Here is a 20,037-nt window from a genome sequence, read left to right on the forward strand (position 1 = left end):
AACTGGCAAATGAATCATTCCAGTACTTTATCTGGGTGGTTGTGGGCAGGTACTAACAACTGGATGGGTGATAAAAAATGTCTAAGTCGTGTATTCACTTCGATCCAAGGTCTCTCAGACTCAGAGTAGGATTGAGGGAAGGAGTCATTAAATTACAGGCCACTGGCTACATCCAGCCTGCTGCCTGTTTTTGTGATGCAAGTTGTTTGGTACACGGCCACGTGCACGTGTGTATATCCTGTCTGTGGCTGCTTTCACACTACAACAGCAGAGACTATAAGGCCCGCAAAGCCTGAAATATTTACTACCCGGCCTTTTACAGAAAAAAAACAAAAAACAAAAGAATGCTGGCCCCTCGTCTAGAAAGACAAATCCAAGCTGTGAGATTAGAAGTATACGTTTAAAGGTCTGTGGTGAATCCGAATCCACAACCAGGAAAGGTAATGCTAACTATCAGAACCCAAAAGATGGTCCAAACAGACCTTTACTCTCTTCTACTGGCATCAAGTTATGCATTTAATGATATGCTTAGTGTCTCGTTAACCAAAGAAAAAAAAAACAGCCTTTGCCAGAAGAGAGCAGCATCTAGCGGCCAGCATCTGGCTCCGGAGGCCATGTCTGGATGCATTCACTCGGTGGATGTGGACCGGCATTTGAGCATTTCCCTCTCTCACTGCCTCTGCCCCCGTGGATCGCCAAATCCTATCACTTTGATGTCTTCACCTCTTTAGTCATCCTGCTTCTCCCAATTTCTGTGGGCTCTGTTTTAGTTCAACCCATCATCATCAATGTTAATAAATACCATAGATAATCACAGTGACATCTTAAATCATCACAACAACGTGGTTAGAATCCTAAGAGCAGAATGATCGTGGTGTAACGGGAATACAGAAGGGGCTGCTTGGTGCTCTGCTGGCAAAGGTGGGGAAGTTTACAGAGGAGGTGATATCCCACTCACCTTCTCCTTTTTATTTCTATCCATCTTGCTTCCTCCCACCCCTGCACCTGTTCTGCTTGGCAGTCTCCTACTCATACTTCAAAACCTAGCACAACTTTGTCCTCCTCCAGTAACTTTTCCCCACCCCTCTGCCAACAGAGTAACTAGCAAGCCCTTCTGTGTTCCCTTAGTGCTGCTTTCTTACTTGTCACATAATTAACATAATATTATAATGACTGTTTATGATATGGATATAACATGGTGATAATGGCTTTACTAAGTGATCGTTACGCTCCGTACACAGCACTTTACAGAGAATCAGGTGTCTGACCACCAAAGCCCATGTTTGCCCACCGCCTTCCCACTTTCTCCTTGGAAGGGAAAGGCTGTGGTGTATTCACTTTTATCTCCCCTGTGACCAACAGTACCTGCCATACAAGCAATGCTTGTAAAATGAATGAATAATCAGTATGGTGCATGCAATTCTAAAGATTGCTGTCTCTTGGTAATCCAAACACTAACCTAGCTACTCCTGTAAAGAGATTTTACAGATGTAGTTAAAGTCCCAAGCCAGCTGGCTTTCAGATTATCCAGGTGGACGTCATCCAATCTGATGAGCATTTTCTCCAGCTAGTGGAAGTCAGAGAAATTCAAAGAATGAGAGGGATTTGCCACCGTCTGTCTTGCTTGAAGGTGGCGGGGGCCCATGGTAAAGAATGCAGGTGGCTTCTGGGAGCCGAAGCCAGCACCTGGCTGACAGCCCACAAAGAAAAGAAGACCTCGTTCCCACAACCACAAGGAGATGAATTCTGCAAACAACCAGTGAGCCTGAAAGAAGACCCTGAGCTCCATATGAGAACCACAGCCCCAAACAACACCTGTATTTCAGCCTGGTGAGACCCTGAGCAGAGAATCTAGACACCCTCACCGAGACTTCTGACCTACAGAACTAGGAGGTAATGAATGAGTGCTGTTAGAAGTCACTAAACTTGTGGTGATTTGTTATTCAGCAATGAAAAACAAATGCAAACAGGTTTCTAATTCTGTGGAGATGTTGGTGGCTAAACGGCTTTGTGTGGATCCCAAAGGTTCCAGGGAGCATTACAAAAGGTGAGTATTCCTGGGCATATATCCAGACAAAACTCGAATCCAAAAAGATACGTGCACCTCTATGTTCAGAGCAGCATGATTCACAATAGCCAAGACATGGAAACAACCTAAATGTCCATCAACAGAGGAATGGATAAAGAAGATGTGGCACATATACACAATGGAATATTACTCAGCCATAAAAAGGAAGGAAATAATGCCATCTGCAGCAACATGGATGCAACTAGAGATGATCATACTAAGTGAAGTAAGTCAGGAAGAGAAAGACAACTGCCATATGATATCACTTATGTGCAGAATCTAAACTATGACACAAATGAACCTATCTATGAAATAGAAAAAGACTCACAGACATAGAGGATGGAGTTGTGGTTGCCAAGGGGGAGGGGGAGGGGGTTGGGGGAGGGATGGAGTGGGAGGTTGGGGTTAGCAGATGTAAGCTTTTATATATAGAACGGATAAACAACAAGGTCCTACTGTATAGCACAGTGAACTATACTCAGTATCCTGTGATAAACCATAATGGAAAAGAATATAAAAAAAGAATGGGGGCTTCCCTGGTGGCACAGTGGTTGAGAATCTGCCTGCCAATGCAGGGGACATGGGTTCGAGCCCTGGTCTGGGAAGATCCCACATGCCGCGAAGCAACTAGGTCCATGAGCCACAACTACTGAGCCTGCACGTCTGGAGCCTGTGCTCCGCAACAAGAGAGGCCGCGATAGTGAGAGGCCCACGCACCGTGATGAAGAGTGGCCCCCGCTTGCCACAACTAGAGAAAGCCCTCGCACAGAAACGAAGACCCAACACAGCCAAAAATAAATAAATAAAGATTTTTTTAAAAAAAGAATGTATATATATGTATAACTGAATCACTTTGCTGTACAGCAGAAATTAATACATTGTAAATCAACTATACCTCAATAAAAATCAATTGATCAATCAATCAAAATAGTCCCAAAGACAAAAAAAAAGAAAGGTGAGTGTTGGCTGTGATCCAACATCATGAACCGTCATGGGGTGAGGAAGTCCATGTCCATCTATGGACGAATCAGAAGTTGGTGAAAGGGGGAATGCTCTGCAGTGGCTGGAGTGCTGGACAGGAAATATGAAGTCCTGGGTCCTAATCCCAGCTCTGCCAGTGCCTCACTGTGTGACCATGGGCAAGTCCTTTTACATCTCTTACCTTCAGTTCTTGCATCTGCCACATGGGGGCATTCATCCCTCTCCCATCCACTTCACAGAGCTATGAATCAAGTTCAAGTATGATAAAGGTCCCACAAGCCACATAAATTGTGGCCCATTCTGGAGGAACATAAGGGTTTCCTTGATCACCTAGGGAGTTTGGGGAAGAGCTATGCCAAGTTATGAGACCAATAAAATTCAGGTGACTAGGCAGACCTTTAAGGGGTTCAGATTACAGCTGTGCCATCCCTACGGAGAAAAGTGATGCTTTGCCCTGTGACCCCCTGGGGGGATCATCATCATCATAAAAATAATGTCTTCTGTTTCAACAGCACTTTTCAAAGTACTTTCCCCTCCACCATTTTAGTTTCGATAGCTTGTACTTTCCCCTCTACCATTTTAGTTTCGATAGCTTGTATCCATTAAAGGAAAAGAATGGACTAAGAGTTTTTCTAGGTCTGAAAGTTTTGGTTTCTCACCATGAAGTAGGGTTAGTCTCACCCATTAAACAGAAGTGGAAGACTGAGGCCCAGCTAGACAGGCAGTTTACCAAGGCTGTGGGGCTGTAAGTGAAGGGCTGCCTCTGGGATGGAGCTGGGAAAATACAGAGTTCTTAGGTAGAGGCCCAGCTTTGCCTGTGCCAGGTCTGAACTGAAGGAGGGGGTTCACTCACACTCAAGTTCCATACTACAAATTGGATACAAATGAAGCATTGGAATCATGTCCCATTTTGAAGAGCCTATTCCCCAGCCCTCCAGTTATTCCACAATGACAGTTATTCTGCTGGCTGTGAAGCAGAAGAATTTTTCTTTGCTATCTTCATTAAGTAGGCAGGGATGTAGGGAATACCATGCAGGGTAAGCTCCTCTCAACATCCAGCAAATAAATACTAAAGAACAGGAAAAAGGACCCATAAGCCTGGACCTTTCTTGGGAGGCCTTTGAGCTTCAACAGATAGATCCCCAAGTTGGGATACTTCAGCTGGGTCTCTCGGTTCACGTAATGTTGCTATCCTGAACACACAGTTTGAAACCATGACTCCAGACATCCTGAACCACAGCAGGTTAGAATTCTCCTGGCCCTGAAATTTATTCCTGGGCTCTAGAAACTAATGTGAATGTAACCATCAGGTTCTAAAAGAGGTGGCATCTGTGCATTCGCTTGTTACTGAGGCTAACTCTGCGCTGGGTGCTAGAGCTCCAACATGGCACATCTCACAGTGCGTGTGGTCTAGGGGTTCACCTGACAGTCAGTCACACAAATAGATGTCAGACACCAGCTGCAATGTGAGCTGCACAGGGCTCTGAGAGTCATGTGCTTGAATGCTGAAAGAGTGATGACTAGGATGAGGTCTGAAGGACGAACAGGGTTGATGGATTGATCACGGGAGAGAGCAGCATGTGATAAGGGTGAGAGCCTTCTGAGTATAAAGGATCAAACAAATTCCAGAGTGACCAGAGTTACAGAATCCACGTTGTGGGACAGCACTGGAGAGCGGGCCAAGGAGTTGAATCTTATTCCAAGTGTAAGAGGAGGGCCTTGATGGGTTTTAAGCAACGAAGAAACAAGATGTAATCAACGTTTTCCAAAAGATCATGCAGGCTCCCTTGTCGAGAACTGATTCGGCAGAGGAGTGGGAGGATGGGGGGTAGGGGGGTTGAATGGAGGCAAGAAGTCCAGGTCAGATGCCACTGTGATCATCCAGATTTGGAAAAGCAGCAGCATCCTCACACGGGCCTGGACACTTGTGTCTGCTGTCTCTTAAGGTGAACAGAGCACTGGACTAGTTATCAGAAGACTGGTGCGATCTCGAGTATAACTGTGTATTAGTCCTGGGGCACTGGGAAAATGATTTTGCCTCTATGTACCACATCTTGCTTGACTTACCAATGGAAGCCATGCATCCTGATCTACTTATGTACGATTTCCAATCACACAGTCTCAGAGATGGGAGGAGTGTTAAGAGGAAGCAGTTGGTCTCTGGTCCCACGTGATGCTTGGCCTTTCCTCTGTCTGGCTTATTATTGTGTCCCCAGCGCTTAGTACCCTGGAGGACCAAGGGTAGGCACCAAGTACAACATCGCTATGAATAGTTTATCACTTGAACATCTTCAGAAATAGGGACACTCACTCTCATCCCCAGGATAGACACTGTTGTACTACCCTGCCCATCAAAAATATCTTCCTCCTATTTAGATAGCATCCGTTTCCTGCAACTTCTGCCAAATGCGCCTCACTCAGGTCACAAGACACAAGCCTCACATCAGACCTTCAGTGAACATATCTCTCCAAGCCTTTTCTTCCTGTAGAGTCTCCCCTCTTCCTGAAGCTGTTCTTCAAAGGACATCGTTTTGTTGCACTCTCCTGTTCTCATTCCTTTGAACAAGTCTCCTCTTATTTCCCCCTTCCTGTGAAGCATCTAGGAACAGTGTTTTCTATATAGCAAGCAATAACAAGTATTCGTTGGATTTCTTGGGGTGAGCATTGTCTGCCTGAAGTGAAAAGGAGTCTCTCAGAAACCGAAACAAAGTAGGACAGACAGGAACATGGGAATAACACACAGAGGGCTGACAAAGTCTCAACAATCAAGCAAGCCGGCAGGCCTGGGTGTTGCTCCCAAGTCAGTAGGATCTGGGACTCTTGAGTTTCCTTATCCATAAAACTCACGGTTTGGATTGGTGATTGCTCTCGATGTCAAGCATGAGGTTCTAGTTAGGCGTTGTCACCTCTGAGCTTGAGGCTGTCGGAGCACATGTTATAAAGGGCTTAAGGGCACAGCAGCTCCAGGATGACACTTCCTTAATAAACTGAGCAGCATGGAAGGAGTAATGGAATGCAAATAACTTTACCACTATCTCATTGAGTATGGCCCGATGCCATGTCTAGCCACCACATAAAATCACCCCATATAATATCTACATCATTGGTAACATCTTTGGGAAGCCCCGGACTTGAAGTCTCCTAGCCAAATCCAAACAATCACAGTGGAACTCTTGGCTGGTCACGTTTCTCTTCACAGTTTTGGGCATGAGAGAGAACAGGACCCAAAAATCAAGGATAAGTTTCTTGTCTCACATATGATTGTCATATTTGCCATTTTGATCCAGATCAGACTGTCCTTTGTCTTTTATTTCAGCCAAATTCTCTTTCTCTTTGATAAGGAGGAGAACCGTGCCTGCACTCAACAGTGACATTCCCCAAGGTGGCTGGATGGAGTGCTAGTGTCGTCTTTATTTCCAAAATGTTCTCCCTTCCCTTCCTTCTAATCCATCATTTTGGCGGCCTTTGCCAGCCAGGAGGGCAGTGGCGAGAAGGCAGTCTGGAAACATTTCTGGACATAATCAAATGTGTGCAACATCTGTGTAGATGCATTGCGTTTATATATGTACGCACATGCATTTGGCATATATGCAACTGCTTGTAACAGGACGTTTATACACGTTTGTGATTTTTGCGGGCAAATGTTGACATATCTGTGTCTTTGCTGGCATGTGTCTCGTGTCTCGATGTGTATGTATGTGTGAGAGTGAGCGTGAAGATGTACCTGCAGGGCAGTCTCACCCATGAAGGATGGCAACCCCACAGGTCCTTATCCACAGTAAGGAAGGAAAATGCACAGGAGACTCTGACGTTTGGATTCTCACACCCTGCTGACAGAAGAGAAGGGTGCAAGAGGGCTTGACAGCTCTGCTGATGGGCTGGGGCTGGCCCTCGGCCCCTCCCCACAGTCTTCTGTAATTGATTCTGTGCTTCTGACACCTCTTCCCTTTGGGCTGCAGGTCCCTGTCCGGCCGCATCGTTGGCGGCGTCTGGTGGTTCTTCACCTTGATCATCATCTCCTCCTACACAGCCAACCTGGCCGCCTTCCTGACCGTGGAGAGGATGGTATCTCCCATTGAGAGTGCCGAGGACCTAGCGAAGCAGACAGAAATCGCTTACGGGACCCTAGAAGCGGGATCCACGAAGGAGTTCTTCAGGGTAGGGACATCCCTTGTCCCAGGGCACTTCCACAAAAGGGAACCACTACTGTCAGTAAAATGTCCTTCTCACTAGCATGAGATTATAGGCGGCTGCTTAACTGAGCGTAAGTCAGGGAAACTGAGACATTTCTCAGCTTTCGTGGAAACTTCAAAGCTCTTGCATTGAATTAGACCCTTTATGTATACCAGTCTGTGCCAAGTTCTCCGAGGGTTGCAAAGGATATGACATATAATTCCCTTCCTGCTCCTATAAGCACCTTCAGCCTTATTAGTAATTGATTAGGAACAGCGAGGAACAAGGTCCCAACCTGATGCCCTTTGTGTCCCCTCCTTGGAGACTTTGATGAATAAGGAGATGTTATATGGGAAATAATGACTGGAATAGGCGGTCTATTAAATAGTGCCAGGAGATACAGAAAATGTGAAGTGGGAGTGGAGGTGGTGGAGAAGTCTTGTGGCTAGAGGCAAAATGAGGAAAATAATGTCAACCTCCAAGAGTCATTATGAGATGAAAAGAGATGGACATCTAAAATACAAGGAAACAAAGAACAATGAATGGGGGCTCCATTTCCCATTAGGGCTTCGGAGGGTGTAGGCAATTGAGAGCCATCCTGAAGGAGGGGTAGGGAGGGATTATGGCCACAAAGGATAGACCTGTAAACATCTCTAGACATCATGAAACCAAGTTAGATCAGGGTACGCTAATTACATTCTAGGCAAAAGGAACAACTTGAACAAATGCTCCAAAGCAAGAAAACCTGTAGTTCCCTGGACTTTGGAAATGTTTAGCACAGGGAGTTACCATATATTAATCAAATAAAAATAATAAACAATTGCTACCACTTCCTCAGCACATACTATGAACTGGGCCCTGTGCTAAGAAGCACACAGGATTCATGACTTATTTCATCCTCTCATCAGAGGCGAGTTGGGGATTTGTTATCCCCATTTTACAAAGGAAGCTCAGAGAGGTAAAAATAACTGCCCAAGGTCACACAGCCAATAAGGAGGAGGAGGAGAATACAGAGCTAGCCTCTGCATCGCCTCGGGCAAGAGGGTGGGGATCCTATGCGGACCCACTGGGTTCTCACTGCAACTTCATGGAGCAAACCCCAGACTCTGAGTGAACCCACAGGGTGCTGTGCACAGCCTCTTGATCGTGGGCTCTGCGTTCTGTATGACAGGCAGAAGAGGGACCAAAGTCCTAACCATGGCTGATGGAGGTTCCAAGACTAAAATCATTCATTTTCAACATATTGGAGCAAGAAGGTAACTTAGGGGTCACCTGGTCAGAGTCGTCATTTTAGAAAGAAACATGACTTGCTTAGGCTAACCCAACCAATTAGTAGAAAAAGCACTTGTAATCTTGTTACAATTCTCTGACATCTTTAGCCTGTAACCAGAGTATGAAGGAGATGCCTGATATTTGTCCATAAAGCCAGTTCTATGCCCCAGGCCCTGCTGATGCAGTCGGGGAACCACCCAATCTGTCCACTCATTATATACCCATGATCTCCACCCCGGTACATTCGCATGTTACAGCCCCCGAAGCCCCTTCCCATCCATGGTCTCCTTTATGTTTCACCTGTGACCTAAGGCAGAACAGGGGTTGTGTGTCCACGTTGCAGGCAAGAATTTGAGATGCAGGGAATTCATGATGCAAGTGTCGAGGAGGGGTACAAAATCTGAATTTCCTCATTCCGACCCAAATATTCTTGCACTGAACCACACTGTCCTAATGGATGGTGTCATTAATAATTTTTTTTTTAAAGATCGCTCAAGTTACTAGATAGGCCCATAGACAAATCCAGTCTAACGCTCCAGTCTTGTAGTTGCAGAAAGTGAGGTCCAAAGAAGAAAATGTGCATGTCCTAGCTAATTCAGAGGCACAGCTAAGACTTAAGACTTCCACGTTCTGTTAATAACTATGGAATTACACATATTACTATCTCTTGTCCAGAGCACTGTGCTAGGCATTTAGAACCAAGGCAGTGCATATTCGACAAGCTCTGTGCCCTAGCCAGGCTTACTTCATTAGACTAGGCAAATAGGTTGTATCAACAGTTCACTCTGATTGGTCAAGAGTGCTTGCCTGGAGTTCTATGTTAAGAGGGATTCTGAGGTCACATCGGGCTCAGTATGAAAGAATCCTTTAATTGCTATCAATGTCTGCCATGTATATAGGAAGGGAAACTGGTACCAAGCCAAACATGTATTGGGCATTTCTACCCTAAAGTCCAACCAGAAGAAAAGTCATAATTATTAGTAGTAATTGCACCACTTACGGAACACCTACTACGTGCCAGGCATTGGGGTATGCCCTTTACCACTTTAAAGTGTTCTATCCTCATATAATCTCCATGGCGACACTGTGTAGTGAGTACATATTATCGCCATTGTCAGGAGAGAAATACTGAGGCTCAGAAAGGTTATGTTACTTGCCCAGAGTCCTGCAGCCAGTAAAACATAAAGCATAAAACGAGGGAGACAGCTAGTTGTAGTGTAAAGGTACTAGGGGTGCAATCAGGAGATGAGGTTTTACTCCTCCTGGCTCTGCCACTAACAAGCTACCTGACTTGGACAGTTCATTGCCACATTGTAGGCCTCGGTTTCTTCACGTGTAAAAAAAAAAAAAAAAAAAAAAAGAGTGCTGCTGACCCGATGTGTCCTGTGAGCCCTTCCATCTCTGTGACGCTGACCTTGAGAATTATCCCACCAGGACCTTGGTGGGTGGGGAGACAAGGTCACCTACCACCCCCATAAGGCAGAAGGAGGGAACAGGGCAACAAGAATTCTACTTCTGAACAGTCTGGCTTTTCGTGCCCGTGACAGCCCAGAGCTTCTCGGCAGCCCCAACCCAGAGTCACTTCATCCTCCACCGACAGTTTAATTAAGATGTGTGAAGGGCTGTGGGAGCTGCGGGTGAGGAGAGAGGTCCAAGAACAAATACCCCAAGCCTGTTTCCAATCCTCCCTGCCACTCGCATTGCCTTCGCATTCCTGGAGATGACATTTTCCTGATAGTTCTACTCTAAGCGACTGTGAGCGCAGCCTCGGCATTGGGGGCACTGGGGTGAGGCTGAGAGGACATATTAATTTTCTGCATACTGTGGCCCAGAGCGCTCTGCAGCTCTGCCTGTCAGCAGCCCAGTGTTCCCCCGCTGTGAGCATCCTGCCAGGTCACATTGCATCTTGCAATTGCCCTGCTGCGTGTCTTGCTGGTTTTGTGCCTGGAAGATGATCCGCAAATCTGGTCACAGCTGAATTTATCTATTTTCCTGTTTCCTGTGAGAGAATATTCAATACGTTGTAGATGCTACGATTGCTCTCGGATATTTCTTTTCCTAACTTTGATAATCCTCCCTCCCTTTTCTCCTTTCTTTTTTTTTTTTTTCCTCACCTGGACACTGTTGCTTGAATGATAAATATTCACGTAAAGAACCAAATATTTCAAGCTAGCAAGGAACGTAAAGGTTACCATGTCCAAACTCCTTATAGAACAAATGAGGAAAGTTAGCAATAGAACCAAGACTACCACCCAGGGTTCCTCACCCCCAGGCCAGTGTCCTTCCCAGATTGTAAACCATCTAGTGAAACAAATCATCTCATTTATCTAATTATAGACTATCTTACAATTCACTCTAGGGAACGCTTCCCTGACATTCTCAGTAACGATCTCCATTCATTTTTCCTTGAGACCTAGAGTTTTTCTGGGTCCAAATATCTTTATTGGCTCAAGCAACAAGCTAACTGCATATCAATATTTTACCAATGCTTGTTGATATCAAGAAAATAAACCTGATATTGTGTGCAAAGAATAATGACATATTGCATGTATAATGATAATTTTATACTAAAGAAATCTGTAATCTATATATCAACCACTAGATTACATAGGTGGCCTAACTCTAGTAGTAACTGTCTTTAAAAAAATAGTCCCTTACATGAGTTTAACACTTGTCCATTTACAAAGCATTTTCAAATGCCAGATACCAGTAGCCCTAAAATACATCTACCTGTTGGGGAAAGGATGCTTTTTAGGAAGAGCATCACATGTGAGAGGGTGGATTTGTGGTCCTAGACCATGGGCCCTAACTAAGAACCTACTAGATAGATGCAAGGTTAGACTCTGTGCAGGACCCAAAGAAGGGAAGACGTCCCCTACCCTCAGGTAGTGTTCACAAACTTGAGACCTAAGCCCAAGTGTGAATGGCTCTCAATCCTAAAAGTCTAGCTTGGACATGCAGTGAGTGCCTGGACAATGTGTCCTAGAGGAACATCAATCCTCACAATATTCCTTCTAAAGTGAGGGCCACACAGACCATACAGATGAATCACCTAGGGAACTTCTGAAAAAGATTTATTCTAGGCTCCATCCAACACCTGCTGAATCAGAATCTCTAGGTTTAGAGCCAGGGGGTCTGCATATTTGCAGTCTCCATACATGATTCTGGTGCCCACTAGAGTTTGAGAACTACTGTCCTCGGAACCGAGATAGTCTCAGAATGCACAGGATTTGTTCTGATCTGTGAGATGCTGAGTAGGATATGGCTGGAGAGAACCAACATATCCAGGGGAGTGAACAAATGAGGCAAAGTCACAAAGGAAGGAAGGCCCAAAATGAGTTCAGGAGGAAATGAGGAAAGCAGCTTGGCTGGAGGTAGAGGTTTTTGAAATGTAAGCAGAATACAGTATTAAGTCCCAAGTTATTAACTTTATCAGACAACAATTTGCATTCTGAGGGCCAGTCTTGCAATACGGGATGACTGGAACTTGGCACCTATGATCTATTAGAAATTCTTTAGTGTTGTCCTTTAACGATGAAAGCAGACTCCACCTATATTGTCAGCTCTCCACTTCTTCAGGGCTTTGTGAATGTGACCTTATTGAACAACAAATAGGTCCTATGATGTCTTGAAAAGTCAGAGCCCCAGTTTCTTAACTCTCCCCATATTTAAGAGGGCTACAACTATTCAGCAGTAATTAAAAGATTCTGAGTTCTCCTATTCATTCTGTATTTGCAAGATATTTGTACTTTGAAGCCTACTGGTACTAATTAGAGCCTCTTATTTTGCAATCACCGATAATTTGTTTCTTCCTGAGCTAATCTCGCTCATGAATGTGTGATCAAGCCACACTTGGCTCTTCATTATTGTGTGTGGGCCGACCTCCATGCCACCATGCACAGCCAGCGCTTAATTCCAGCTTCATTCCTGTCCCCTGCCAGAGGTCTAAAATCGCCGTGTTTGAGAAGATGTGGACGTACATGAAGTCAGCAGAACCATCCGTGTTTGTGCGGACCACGGAGGAGGGGATGATCCGAGTAAGGAAATCCAAAGGCAAATACGCCTACCTTCTAGAGTCCACCATGAATGAGTATATTGAGCAGCGGAAACCCTGTGACACCATGAAAGTGGGAGGTAACTTGGATTCCAAAGGCTATGGCATTGCGACGCCCAAGGGGTCCGCCCTAAGGTAAGTAGCCAAGATCTGCTTCCTTGGTACTCCCTCTCCCCTCCCTACCTCAGAAAGGAAGCTGCTGTGCCTGCCACATGGCTCCAGGGCCACAGTGGGAGCTGTCAAGAGGTCTCTTCTTAGACACCTGTGGGCCTGGGAGATTCCAGCCACCCAAGATCTTCAGCCCTGAGGTTGGAACTTGACCCGGGGGCCTCAGCTTGCTCTGATTGTCGCTGCCCATGTGTCCCCTTCCCACGCCTCGCCTTACCCCTCCAAGTGGTAAACACTGATGAACCTTGTGTTTCTGTTGTGTGATCTGTAACACACCATCCTTTACCAGACACCTCCACATCCAACTAGGCCACGAACAGGGCTCTCGAGCAACCTGGATTCTTTGACAGAAGGTGGTTTGTAATGTTTGCCTCCAAAGAAGCAAGTACATGGTCCAAATGAAAAATCAAGTCATTTGAGTCCTGAGATTCTAGCTGTGGAAATCAAAACAGCACCAAGCGAGTGGTAGCACCCATTCTTTCCTAGATGCTGATATCTTTAGCAAGAAACAGGTATTTAAGTAAAAAAGCAAAGTGGACTTTATTTTCACATAAAGAAGCTCTGGTATACATTCCAAACAGCTAAGGCAGAGTCCTGTAAAACTAAAGTCAAAACACCTAGATTTAACTCTGGGGTTTACTACTGACTGTCTTACAAAAGGTGAGACATATCATCTTCCGACCTTCAGTATCCTCATCTATAAAGAGAGCATAACCATCTCATCCTTTCCTAGGTCCAAAGTGGTTTTAAGTTCAAATGGAATAATCTATATAGAAGGTAAACGAAAGCAATAGTGTAAAGTCACCTGTAAGACATTGTGTCAATTACAGAGTGATTAAATCACTTTAGGGAAGGGTAGCATTCAAGGAAAGGTGAGACTGTTTTAAAAGGCTGTAAAAAGATGGAGAGAGGCTCCTAACCCATTTTGACATGACATCCAGAGCCACCTCTGCCTCCACTTCATTCATTTATTCCAATAATATTGATCCCTACAACATTCTAGGCACTAGGCTAGGAGCTGGAGCTACAGTTTGGGGGTAAGACATACATAGTCCGGGTCCCATGGAACTACATTCTTGCAGGGAAGAAAGGCATTAAACAGATGGTTATTGTTTAATGGTTCATGACAATTATGATAGTCTACAAAAGGGGACCTAGAGGACACCTACTTCCAGCAATTTGGCAGAATAAAACCCCCACTATTAAACACCTAGATATGCTGGAGAAAGATACAACAAATACACTTTTAAATGCAAGTTAAGAAATCTCTAGGTCAAAAAGGGAAAAGGAAACCAAAACCATAGTAAATAGCATGAACTAATTATTCCGGGTCTGCCCTAAGCAAGGCAAAGTTATAAATTATGTGACAACATACATGAGCAAGAATCAGAAGTACAAGTAAAAACATAAAAGTAATCAAAAATACTTTTAAAAGAAAAAGACACTATCATAAAAGATAAGACGTATTTGGAAAAGTATCAATTAGGACTCACAGAAGTGAAAAAAAAATGTAGTCATTAATATAGAATCTCAATTTTAAAAGAGTTAAACAGCAAATCAGACAGAGTTGAAGAGAAAATTAGTGCACTGGAAAAAAATAGGAGAAGATTCCCTAGAATATCACACAGAGAGATAAAAAGATAGAAAATATACCAAAGAGGCTAAGAGACATGAGACAGAAAAAAATGACAGGTGCGTCTTCTTTAAGTTCCATATGGAGACAAGAGAGGATGAAGCAGAGGTAATATATGAAGGGAATTTTCCAAAATTTATGGATAACATGAATACTCAGATTCAAAAATTATGAGTCCCAAGCAGGATAAACAGATGAAAGTCAGCAGCTGATTCAACTGAAACTGCAGAACAATAAAGACACAGAGAAGATCTCAAATACACGCAGAGATAACAAGGTCCAACTGGTGTGCAGGGTAGGTAGGATGTGGCTGAGAAGACTTTTCCAAGGATGCTTTTTTTCCCAAGCTGAAATATGACAGATTAACAGGAGTTAACTAAGTATAGTGAGGGGAGAGGAAGAGAAGAACAGTCCAGGCAGAGGGAACAGAACGTGCAGAGACTCTAAGGCAAGAAATCATGGTACAGTTGATAAACTAAAAGAAGCTAAGTACTCCTGGAGCACGGGTAATAAAGAGGAGAAAAAGTTAAGCTACGATTGGAGAATAATGAAATGCAGACAGATTTTGTAAAGGATTTTTGTCCTTATTTGAAGAACAATGAAAATACATTGAAGAATTGTAAGCAACTGTCCAAATATCAGAAAATAACGATATCTGTAGGAGTGTAAAAATAATTGTATGTGACCTAATAAAGGGAAACCAAATGGCCCAGTATTTATTAATCATGCATTTTTGTCTGCAAGAACTTAAAAATCTCTTTGTACAAGTTTAGGCAAAGTTCAAAGGGGATTCAGAGGATAGTGCTTGGCAAGAAAAGAAACTTTTAGGTACTTATAGAACATCACCCTAGAAAGGCCCAAAGTAGAGAATGAGTTCTTATAGGTCCAGGAACACCAATGCTGCTGCAGTATTACAATTAATGAAGGCTTTATGGGTCAGGGACATCATTTGATCTAAATATTTGGATGCAAAGTTGAAAACAAAAAAAAAAGGGTACAGAAGGTGACACGATTTGCCCACTCAATACATTACTTCTACCACCCTACCCTATCCATGGGTGCCTGGAACATGGTGACAAACTCAGTAATGTGAACGTAAATCTCCGGTCATCTGGGACTCAAATTACTTCCCACTACAATAAAAGCTACCATTGAGTGACTGCCTACCACATGCCACACGCTGTGCTATGTGCAGTGTTTCATATTATCCTCTTAATTTCCCTATGAAGTACCATTATCCCCATTTTACAGATGAGGAAACGGTGGCACAGAATTAAGTTACTTGACCAGGTGGACACAGCTAATAAAGGAGCCAGATTTCAAGCCCAGTCAGTCTGACTCCAGAGCCCGTGGATGTACTTACTCTCTGGGCTGGGCATTATGACTGACAACACTGTGAAAGGCAGGAGACTGAACTTATGCCAGGTTCCCAGCACCTATTTAACTGGGCAAACAATCACCGTCAACTCAAAAATTTTAAATGCAGAATTTTGGAGCCCAGGGCATCCACTCACCACTCTGAAGGCAAAAGGTGATAGTGAATGCTCACTTTAATGCCCTTCTTCTTTAATGCACCATTTCTTTGAGCAGTAACACTGCCTTTATGGGTTTTGCATGCCCCAAGATTCTTTCTGGCATAAATATTGAAAATAGTTCAACTCTATAATAAATAAATACCTAATTCTATTGCTTACATCTCTATGAGACATAACACGTCATTTACTCATTTTGAGAAAGAAAGAGAAAGGGAAAGAGACATGAAAAGGAACATCTTCCAGATAAGATCACAGATGGTTGATGTGCAAGTCAAGAATACCTAAATGGGGCTTCCCTGGTGGCGCAGTGGTTGGGAGTCCGCCTGCCGATGCAGGGGACACAGGTTCATGCCCCGGTCCGGGAAGATCCCACTTGCCGCGGAGCAGCTGGGCCCGTGAGCCATGGCCTCTGAGCCTGTGCTCCGCAACGGGAGGGGCCACAACAGTGAGAGGCCCGCGTACCGCAAAAAAAAAAAGAATACCTAAATGGAGCCCACATGGCCCCAGCTCTCTCCCAGTGCTCCTTTCTCTCCATTGGCAACCTTTATGAGAGCCATGGGGCTCCCTGACTCGAAAACAGAAGAGCAACGCTCATCCTAAGAGAGCCTTGGGTTTCTGGCCTGGGAAAGTCCCTCTTCGCCTACTTCTCATCTCAGCAATAAAAGGAGTCATTCTAGCAACCAGCAGTGTAGCGGTCCCATGAAACATATCATTGCAAAATGGTTACAGAAAATATGAGTAACCACACATGCACGCCCACAGTCCAGCCCGGCTTCCTTCAGGTCTCTGTCTCACATGCCCCAGATGATGCTGACTCCCCAAGTCATGGTCAAACACCAAAGAGTCATGGCAGGCCAAATGCCACAGACACATGTGCCTGATGCAACAATCTTAGATTCACTGATCTGATCCCAGCAAACCATTCTGCATGACAGAGGTGGAAAATGAGGAGAAGAGTGAAGGAGTAGGACATGATACCTCTGTTCCCCAATGAAAAGGGGCTTAAGTGTGCTTAAAGAGGATACGGCAGAGGAAATCAATGTTGTCTTCAGATTATTTAGAATTGTAGAAAATACCTTTTCAAAGACTGTCTAGTCATTCACAAAGTTGCAGACTCTTTAGGAGTGTTTTACACTACAGACCTTGCAAACTTCTCTTCTGCCCTGTGAAAGGTGGAGCTTTGGCTGCCCTCACAAGGCAGATGTGCTCCAGACTTAGGGCCAGTGCCCACAGCCAGAAAGGACCTCCCTGGCAGTCCCCTGCACCACTCTCCATAAAGCCAGACCTGACCACACCTGTGGGGCATTCGCTCCCTTCCAGCCTGCCTGGAAAAAGGTCCAGGTTCCTCCAAGGCAGATCACCCAGCTCTGCCCCAGAAGGTCAGAGAGCCGATATCTAAGGCCCAAATGTTCCTCTAAAACTTGCCAAGTCTACTTGGCAGAGGCCAGGCTTGTCCCTACAGAGCATTAAAAGGCTGTGGCAGTGACAGAATGGCATTTGTCTCTCCTGCTCTGGAAACAAATACTCAGGAAGCAAGGTGGTTCCGTGCTTGATTTTCCATTTGGACAGGTGGTGTTTCTTTGAAACAGATGCTGTTTGTTGGCCGTCACTGCATGCTTGGGATTGGGTGAGGGGCTGGATTTTGTTTCGGAAGCCCTGAGGTTGTGGATAAAGACCTACGCAGCCAATGCCGGTCACTAGGGAAAGGGAATAGGTAAATCTACTAATTGTGATCTATTGGCCCTTCTGTTGCTAACTCAATGTATCTGCTGGTCTGAACTGACATCTCTTTTCTTTATTATGATAAAGACTCCCTTCAGTTAGAGACGACGTATTCAAATTTCCTAACTAAGGGAGCATGACCCCTGTTTTACCCATTCAAGAAGGAATCCACACCAGGTGGGCCTGAGTTAAAATCTCAACTAATGACTCTCCTTCACAAACCGTCTATCGGGAGTTTAATGGATTTGCTAAGAGTTATACCCTAATCGGGACATTGGTCAAAGTCTGGTCTTTAACTGTGACTGTGGTTCCGCGGCGTCTTCTCTGGTCCCTGTGATCATGACGTGTTTGTGTTCTGTCACGTGTCTTATCCATGCCAGACGTGTGAGCCAAGGTGACAGGAGGAGCACAGTGCAGCCTTCTCCTACAGCTTAGTGGGTGCAGGTCTAAGACCCACTCCCTGGGCTTTGCATGCAGCTTCACAGATTCCTTTCCAAATATGTATCTTCTCCACACAAAGGACTGTGTGCTGCACTTCAGGGGGCAGTGGTGAGAGGGAAGCGATCCCAGCCCCTCAATGATGCACAGTCAAGCACAGCTCATGAGCAGTATTACACAGATACCCACTGTTCTGCTCAATGCCCTAAGAGATCCGGGAACACTCAAGAGGACAGTCCACATCTGAATGGGAGGATTTCCAAAAGTTTCGAGGCCAAGGTGACATCCAAGTTAGGCCCTGAAGAAACTGTGATAGATGAGAAGGACGGACAGGGAACTCCAGATGGAGGGGACAGAATAACAACAAACACAGCAGTGGGAAATCATAGGGCCTGTTTTCAGGAACAAGAATCCACTTTAACTAGAGAATGCATTAATAAGCAAGAGCGACTGGCTGTGGTCACAGTGCAAAGGATTTCAAAAGTCGCTCTATTTTTTATCTGATGTCAGTAGAGGTCATGGAAGACCACTGATGGAGGGACCACGATCAGACAGACTCCCGAAGATGATGCTGGCAGTGGTTTGCGACGAGAACCAGAGAGGAGGCTCACAGGCAGGAAGGTCATTTAGAAAGCCATTGTGGTCATTTTGGTAGGCGATAATGAATGTGGTTACAGATCATAATGAGATGGGGACAGATGGAAGAAGCGGCTCTATGTCTGTCATCAGTCATAGCCTTTATTTTAAGACTTGGCAGTTTGGGAAAGAACTCTGTTATGAGAGCTTTCTGGGACTTCTGTGTTCCTGCTTCAGGACTACCCAGGTACAAAGTGATTCAGGCAAGGACAGAAAATGGGCAGATGTGTCCCCCCCTCAGCTTCACCTCTGGGGCACCTAGAAGATTGAGGAAGGCATCTCTGGGAGGGGTACAGAATTCCTGGCACACAAGCAAGAACGATAGAGGCTGCCAATTACCTCTACCTTCCTCCTACTGCACTGTTATCTTGTCTATACCTATTTTATTTTTTAATCGGACATAAGCTCAAGATTGCTCATCAACAGTTTAGTTTCGATCGCATTCCTACTGAATAGATTTTTCTCCCTTCACACAACCCTAGGCTGGAAAATATCTCCTAAGAACCACTCGTCTGTATTGGCGTCTGGCTAAAAAAGAAGAGGGAGGTCAAGGCCATGACTTAGGAAGAAATGTCACAAGGTTTTACGGGGAGCGGTCTCACTTCCAGGGGTTGAGGGTCTCCTAGCTGCCCACCTCCACACTGGGACCATGTGACATGATTGTATCTTCAAGGCCATTGAGAAGGGTTTTCCACTTTTAGGGAATCACCCTGACCCAGAATGTAACTGGGAAACAAATAAGCAAGTGACGTCTTGGTGGTGTTGAATCTATTGCCATAAAAGAACAATATCCCAATTTTAGGATGCATTAAAATCTTCTACGGAAGCTGGTTGAAAATGCCCCTTTCTAGACTCTGATTCCTGAGATTCCTGATTCTGCAGGTCCAGGTAGGGCCCAGAAATGTGCAATTTCCACAAGTCCCCTCAGTGATTCTGTTAGAGGTAGACAGCAGTCCACTTTGGGAGGCAAGGTTAGATGTCAGGGAAGAGAGATGTACGTGTTTTCTGAGGAAGCAGTGGCTTGGGAAGAAAAGGAAGATTAATATAATGGGAGAATGACAGGGAAACTGCATTGAACAGTGTCAAAATCATGATCCTTGGAGTCAAACTGCCTCAATTCAAGGTCAAGGGCCATTAATTTACCAGCAGTTTGACCTAGCTTCGTGAGACACTATAACGTTATGAGCCTCTGTTTTCTCTTCTGTAAAATTGGAGTCATGACAATTCACTGCAGTTGCTCTGAGTTTTGATGAAATAACATAAAGTGCTTGTCACAGAGGGTACTCATTAATGTTAATTCTCTACCCCTATCCTCTTCCCATTAGACCTACCAGAAAGTCACTTTTGAGCCAAATAA

At 44.8% G+C, this 20,037-nt stretch overlaps 1 protein-coding gene across 2 annotated transcripts in view; it reads left to right on the forward strand.

Annotated features, from left to right (window-relative positions):
* GRIA1 (glutamate ionotropic receptor AMPA type subunit 1) overlaps positions 1-20,037 on the forward strand; it is a 306,294-nt gene that overhangs the window by 253,135 nt on the left and 33,122 nt on the right. For both annotated transcript variants that reach the window (XM_029218125.1, XM_029218124.1), the window contains exons 12-13: positions 7,009-7,207; positions 12,436-12,683. In XM_029218125.1, the coding sequence (XP_029073958.1) occupies positions 7,009-7,207; positions 12,436-12,683 (447 nt within the window). The remainder of the gene's footprint in view (positions 1-7,008; positions 7,208-12,435; positions 12,684-20,037) is intronic.

This window comes from Monodon monoceros, unplaced genomic scaffold (genome assembly GCF_005190385.1).
Source record: "Monodon monoceros isolate NGI ecotype Baffin Bay Population unplaced genomic scaffold, NGI_Narwhal_1 Super_Scaffold_12, whole genome shotgun sequence".
NCBI lineage: Eukaryota > Metazoa > Chordata > Mammalia > Artiodactyla > Monodontidae > Monodon > Monodon monoceros.